The following is a 7,279-nucleotide window of genomic DNA, read 5'->3' as shown; positions in this document are numbered from 1 at the left end:
CGTACAAGTATTATTTAGTAGCAGCTACAAATCAAGGGGAAAAGGAAGAAAATTTCAGAAACTGACAGAAGAGGGAGGCTGCAAGGTACTTGCTAAGGAAAACCACCTCCACCATGTCTTTGCTTCTTCTCCATCCTGATCCCATCAAGATGCACCCCTTTTCGTTTTCCCTTGAATTCTCCTTAGTGGAGTAGGTATCAGAAAACCTGACTTTCAGCTTTGGGGTAACACCTGACCGTTTTTTGCTTTGACCTTCAAGGCAATATCGAAAAAAAAAAAAAAGAAAAAGGGCGAAGAGTGGGAGGATTCACTCTACCAGATATTAGGATATATAACACAGTTATAGCAATAAAATCCGTGTAGCACTGGTACAGGAACAGATCTAGATCAACGGAAGAGCAATGAGAGCCCAGAAACAGAGACAGGTGTCTATGGAGACTTGGCTTACAACACAGATGCCGTCACATCTTGGTGGGGAAAAGATGGATTGTTTGGTGCGTACTGCTGGGTAAACTGGCTCAGCATGCACAGAAAATAATATTGTATTCCTATTTGCAGTACATGCGAGGTGAACTCCAGATGAGTTAAGACATGTGACAGGTAGAAGTATGAAGCAAAATAGGGAAAAATGTAGGAGAATATTTTGCAGCCACGCGTAGGAAAAGATCTTTAAACAAGACCCCAAAAGCACTCTTCACAAGGCTGAAATTGGATGCATTTGGCTACATCAAAATTAAGGATTTCCCCTACACTGTAGGATAGCAAAGACCAAGTTAAAAGGATGCAAGAAAGACTGGGAGATACTGGCAATGTCCAAGGCTGACAAGGGATAAATATTTAGAATATGTAAGAAACTTTAAAAACTCACTCAGAAATAGGAAATTTAGCAGAAAATAGGCAAAAGATGTAGCAGGTAGTTCACGGAAGGAAAAACATCTCTATGGCTCTTAAGCATATGGAAAAATGGTTATCACTAATGATGAAAATTAAAATGTGATACTACTTTACCAATGCCAGATTAATAGAAATTGGGACATATGTTAGCGTATAAAGTGGAGAAACAGGAACCTTCCTATCTTCATGTGTCATTGGTGGCAGCGCAAACTGGCAAAGCCATTCTGGAGAGTACCATGGCAGAGTGAAACCAAGCAGTGTAGACTCCATGATCTAGCAACTCCATTTCTCTCTTATGGTCCATAAGAGACACGTGTAATACCCATTCCAGCATTGTCTGTGATAACAAGGAACTGCTGGCAACCTAAGTGTTCACTGATTAAGGAACTGGTAAGTAAAATGTGCTAGACGCACAAATCAAATACTTTTAGTGGTCAGAATTAATGAACCTCTGGTATACACAGCCCCACGGGCAGATCTCTAAGACATCATGTTGGGGGGAAAAACAAGAAACAGAATGAGTTCTTATCACAATACCATTCGCGTATATTAAAAATAGATACTTAAACTAAAAGCAGTATCTTTCGAGGACATATACATGTACTGGGACATATCTTAAACGAGAGAGAATTCATATGCGGGGTAGAGAAACGGGAGGGTGGAGAAGGAATGAGTGGAAAATAATAAAATAAAAAAGAGTTGGGTGTTGCTGACTCTTAGGAGGGAAGAGTATGATCAACAAAACTTTTGTCGCTGAGGTCCAAAAACATGGCCCCAATCCCCCTTCCATCGCTTCCTACTCTTAACAGAATCAAATGCAAGCAACTCAGCGTGGCTGCCCAGACCTGGGCTTTTTTCCATAAAGGACCTACCTCTCTACCTTGCCAAGCACTCGGTTCCCCGCACTTCAAGCTCTATTCTGCCTGCACTTCCTACAACCCAAACACACCCAGGCTTCAATCCGAAATGGGCTTACTCTTATTTCTCTTGGAAAAATCCTGTTTAAGATCCAGTTTAAGCGTCTCCTCTCCAGGAATCCTTTTTCTGACGGCTGCCCTTCCCACACGCTAACGCCTCCCGGACTGTATGCCCAAGCACCCCGTCCCCATCAATCCCGCCCACACCAGGTTCTATTTCCTTATTTTGGGTACACACCCCTCCCTCAGGGATAGAGCAGAGTTACGGAGATATTCGCGTCCAAAGATCGTGCGCTGGGGTGGGCGGTCCCACGAATAACCGCACGATAATTCTAGCAACTTAAGCAAGATCCCAGCCCACCTCCCTCTTCTTTGTTTCGCCTCTTATTGGTTCAGCATCTCCGCCCCCGGCTACGGACCCCACTCCTCCACTGGCCGCAGGGAGTGGGAGGCTCTGCGCACGCGCCGCGGCTTCGGGCGCGCTCGGTCGGGGGCGGGGCAAGGGGAGAGAAGAGCAGAGAGACAAGAGCGGTAGGGGGCCGCCGCGACGTTGCGCGGCAGTTGCGTCTGGCCCGCGTGCACGCGACGCCCGGGAGGGGGCGGGGCCGAGGCCGGCACCCCCACCCAGGCCCCGCCCCCGAGGCCCACCCGCGCATCTCACCCCGCCCCCTCGCCTTGGCTGCCCCGCCCCCTCGCCTTGGCTGCCCCGCCCCCTCACCTTGGCTGCCCCACCCCCTCGGCGGCCGCGCTCCTTCTCCCGCCGCCTGCTCGCCTCTCGCCCGGCTCCTTCGGCCGAGAGCGGGAGAAAGTCCTGCTGGTGGGCGGCCGCGGGGCTGCGCGCGTCCGGCATCCCGGTGCCGCTCCGGCCCGGGCGGCTAGGGGGCCCGGCGGTCCATGCATCCGCCGCCGCCCGCCGCCGCGATGGAGTTCAGTCAGAACAGTCTGTTCGGCTACATGGAGGACCTGCAGGAGCTCACCATCATCGAGAGGCCGGTCCGCCGGAGCCTCAAGGTGCGCCCCGGGGAGGAGGAACTGCCCGCAGGGCGCCCGGCGGCTTGCCCCTACCCCGACCCCAGCCCGTCCGCTCCCCGAGGCGGCCCGGGACCCTCTCGGAGTCCTGCTGGCCCCCCAGTCCTCCTCCAGTCCCCGGCCGCCGTGTTACCCTAACCCGGCCCTTCTCGGGCCCCCTTCTTCGACGTGGCTCGGGTTCTCCCAGCCTGGACCCCAGGCCCGAGGGACGGGCATCCGGAGCCAGCCCGCGATCCCTCGGACGCCCTCGGTTTTCTAGTCCCCCGGCCCAGCCCGCCCCGGGCCCTTTCCCCAACCCGCCCCCCAGGAACGGCCGGTCGAGCCCCTGTCGTTCGGGCCAGCCCGGCGTCCTCCCCCGCGCCGTCCCTCTCGCACAGCCGGAGCCCCTCGGTTGCGGTCCTTCTTCCCCCGGCCCTGCAGGAGCTGCCCCTCGCAGCTGCAGCCCGCTTATCCCGCCTTCCCCCGCTTTGGCTCCCCGGTGCTGCTGCCCGGGTTCAGGCCCCAGTCCCACTTCTCAGTCTACACGGCCCCGACTCTTCCCCTGCCTCTTCCCCTGCCTCTCCCAGAGACACCCCAGATCCCATCCCCCTCCTCCCCCATCAGAGCGAGCTCCGGTCCCCCAGTCCCCAAGTCAGCCCGGGCCTCCCTTCTCCTCCCAACTAGCACCCATACTAGAGCCGTCCTGCTACGGGTCTTCAAAGCCCTCTCGACCCTTTGTCCCGATCCTGAGTCACCACGTGTCCTTACCTTCCAGCCCCTCCAGGACTCTAGCTGGGACCCTGCTCCCCAACCTCCTTAAGAGAGTCAACCTTCACTAGGCCCCCCACCTCCCGCTAGCTCCCCGACCCCGCAGAGTCATCTTCCTCCCAGCCTCCCAGAGGCTCCAGCCCTCAATGCTGGCAAAACTAGTGACCTACCACCACCCCCTCCGCCCCCCATTGTAGCTCTTTTCACTCCCACCTGCCGCAATATCTCGAATCTTTGATTTCCTTCCAGTCCCAGAGTTTATTCCCTTCCCTCCCCCACTCCAGATTTCGTCTTTCTCATTCTCCCTCGGCTGCAGTCTTCATTCCCCCTTTTAAGCATTTCCTGGGATGGAAATGCTGGCGAAACAGTCTTGGATATTAGAGACTAAAAGTATGTATATATTTTATATATATACATACAATTGATTTCAGCAAGGTTCTGAAGCCACAATGTGATTCTCAGGCTTCAATCTAGAAGCTAGAAGAGTAAACAAACAAACAAAAAGCCCCCAACCCCCCAAACTCCACCACCTAAACCCAACAATTAGAGACGTCCGAGGTTTGAGGGCGTCAGACCCTTGATTAGTTTTCAGTGACAACGCTAAATTGTGAAACTTTTTCATTAGCCCGTACTCAGATAGGGTCCCTGGAGGCAAGACCGATCCGATGTTTGTGTGCATAATTTGTGTTTTACACTTGACAGACACCAGAAGAAATAGAAAGATTGACAGTTGATGAAGACCTCAGTGATATTGAAAGGGCTGTTTATCTGCTCAGGTATTTCATAAAGTCTTTTTGTGATAATTGCTGCTTTTCCTGTGGCAGCATCCACAAATGATTTCTGAAATGTCATGTTACGGTTCTGTTCAGATTTACTTAACCACTGGAACAGAGTACTTTTGCATGCGCAGCACTTAATTATGTTATAAATTAAGATTTAGATATGGACTTATGAACTTGAAAACCGAAATCAAATCAGATACCTAGCTTATAGAATATTGCTTGGAGGAGGAGCAGAACAACTAATGGTTTGAGTTGAATCTCATTAAAAAAAGAATCTTGCAGCTTTGGTTGTCCTCCCATAAGATCTAATAAATTTAGATGAGACTTAAGAATATCCAGTGATTAATTTTAAGTTAATTGCAGAGTATGAACTTTATATGCTATTTACTGTACAGAAAAAAAAAATCCACAAATGTGGTAGTTCAATTCTTTTCCCTCAGGATATCCTGTTTATATTACTTCTGCTATGTGCGCTTTATAATTTTGCCTGAGAGATTTTAAAATTGAATTGCGCCTACTCTCACTTAAGTTTCATCTTACAAGCTCTACAGAATTGCTTAAGCCTAATGGTTATTACAAATATTTACAAGATTTCTCTCAACTATTTTAAAAATTGTGTTGTGGATTTAACTTCTTAAAAGCTGACGTGAACATTAGTGAAAATATCTATAAAAATACTTCAGAAATAGAAATTTTCCTAAGGCATTTTGTGTACATTGTTTTAAAATTTTTCTTGCACGTTTTTTCCCCCCTTTTGGCAAATTAGTTTTCGCTTTTTTTTTTTTGGAATCAGATTTTGAAAACTGGTGTTATTTACCTCCTGGGATATTTGTCATCCTTGTTTCCTTAGCTCAGGTCTACTTTGCCGGTTTCAGGTGCTGGCAAATTTCTTCTTCTTTCTTGTTTTATAGATCATGTTTCTAGTCCCATGATATTCACTGAATGACCCTGTTAAAAAAAAAAAAATCTCTCCTTGATTTCCATTTTCTTAATTCTGTAGCCCATTAGTGACATCTTGGGTTCTATTCTTGTCAGAATTTTAGCATGCTTACAATTTAGACCATTCTCTTCAGTAATTCTGTTACTTTAAAATGTTTCTGGATCTTAGACCTTATGTTGGGGTTATTTCCCCTCATCTTTTGGTGATTTATGGTAGCCTGCTCTCATCGTTTCTACCTATTTGTTTTATTTTATTATTTTTAAAATTTTCATTGGAGTATAGTTGATTTACAATGTTGTGTCAGTTTCAGGTGTATATCTACCTATTTATTTTAAAGGAAAATGGTTTTATCTATGTATGAATTAACAGTATGTGTTTTTGATGTTTCATAGAGAATATGCCTTTTAACTTAGTTTGCTAATTGTGTAATATTTGAGGTACTTTATTCCTTAATGATTAACATGTCCAATATGGCGAGCAGTAGTTGTAAGCATCTGCCTTTTCCCACATTTCTTTTGTTTGGAGTAGGTAGACAACTGGTGAAAATTTGGATAAGCTTCTTTTAGCATACAGCAGTTAATGACTTGAAGTCAGTGCCTACTTACTCCTACTTAATTCTCTCCGTATAAATGCTGGCTGACAATGAGGAAATAGAGAGTTTTGCTCTACTTACTTGCGACAGCAGATACCTTATTTTAGGTATCAGTGACAAGGCTTCTTTTTTAGGATAGCTTATTTTCTATTTTGCTTTTATTGTTGGTGAACCAGGTCGTCTAAGTTGTTTGAATTTCTCAGACAAAGAACGTAAGTTTCATCCAGTTCTGGAACTGACAAAGCCCTTACAGAGGCAGATGGGTCCTCTCATTCTTAGGCAAGAGAGTTTTAAAAGAGATCTGATATCTCCTTTAGTTTCTAGTGGCTCATCTACCTTGAAGGAGGCTTGCAAGGTGACTCAAAAGGCAAACACTAGCTTGGTTGTGCGTGGGCTCTCCAGCTGAGTTCTTCTTTTGTATTCCTACCATCTCACCACCTCCTGGGGGAAAGCGGGATTTTACCTTTAGGCCAGCTTCTGAAGGGATAACAAGACTCCCGCCTGAAGGGTTCTTTCTTCCCTGGGATTCAGGAGAGGGTGTGGGATTGTCTTATGGACATGTTCCAAACTTTGCCTCTGTTAAAGCTGTTAAAGCCTCTTCTCTCATGTATTGAGCCTTCTATTTTAAATGTAATTTATTCCTTTTTTTTCCTATTTGTACTTCCCAATGCTGTAGAATCTAATACTGAGTCCTTTTTTCCCCCCTCTGTGATTTTCAGGTTTATTTTTGAGTGCTTTACCTTTCCGTCTGTTTTGGATATTTAATATCCAGAATTTTCCTCTTTGCTTTTGAATGTCAGATTTGTTTCTGTAGCTCTCTTATTTTTGTACATTAAATCTATTTTGGAAGATTATGTTACATTAGATTTTAGGGTCAAATGTGTAAGTATCGGTAGGAAATGCTTTATGTTAGTGGAGGTTCTGATAGTATTTAAACTGAACCTAGTATCTAAAAAAGCATTATATTGGACTGCTGTCCAATGAAAAACAAATTACACTGTTCATTATATTACCCTAAAATATGGCAGATCAATTATTAATGCTATTTTCATAATTAAGTTTAGAACATTACAGTATTTGAAGATTTGACAAAGATTCTGTGGTTTTACATAAATATGATGCTGATATACCCATCTGTGGCGTTTAGCACTGAAACAAAACAACTTTCCTAATAGTCACAGCTTGTGGCTTAGTCAAAATCATATCACAATATCTTCTTTTAGTTCTCTCTCTTCTTTGTGATTTTGGTGTATATTTTAGGAATAATTTTGTTAGAGAAGGGTCCTAAGTTTGTACACTGTGCTTTCATTAGGTAAACCTTTACTCACATATCTCTAGTTGCCTGTCGATACATTCCAGACCCTTAAGCTTGGCATAA

The 7,279-nt window shown here is 45.8% G+C and overlaps 1 protein-coding gene across 1 annotated transcript in view; it reads left to right on the top strand.

The window, feature by feature from the left end:
* The first annotated feature begins 2,705 nt into the window (after positions 1 to 2,705).
* Positions 2,706 to 7,279, top strand: part of PPP4R4 (protein phosphatase 4 regulatory subunit 4) — a 115,672-nt gene continuing 111,098 nt past the window's right edge. Inside the window, exons 1-2 of the mRNA XM_065872289.1 lie at positions 2,706 to 2,822; positions 4,290 to 4,363. Coding sequence (XP_065728361.1) covers positions 2,706 to 2,822; positions 4,290 to 4,363 — 191 coding nt within the window. The remainder of the gene's footprint in view (positions 2,823 to 4,289; positions 4,364 to 7,279) is intronic.

The sequence above is a fragment of the Phocoena phocoena genome, chromosome 2 (assembly GCF_963924675.1).
Source record: "Phocoena phocoena chromosome 2, mPhoPho1.1, whole genome shotgun sequence".
NCBI classification, from domain to species: Eukaryota; Metazoa; Chordata; class Mammalia; order Artiodactyla; family Phocoenidae; genus Phocoena; species Phocoena phocoena.
Note: the sequence above shows the minus strand (reverse complement) of the source record. Positions and strands in the feature narration are given on the sequence as shown.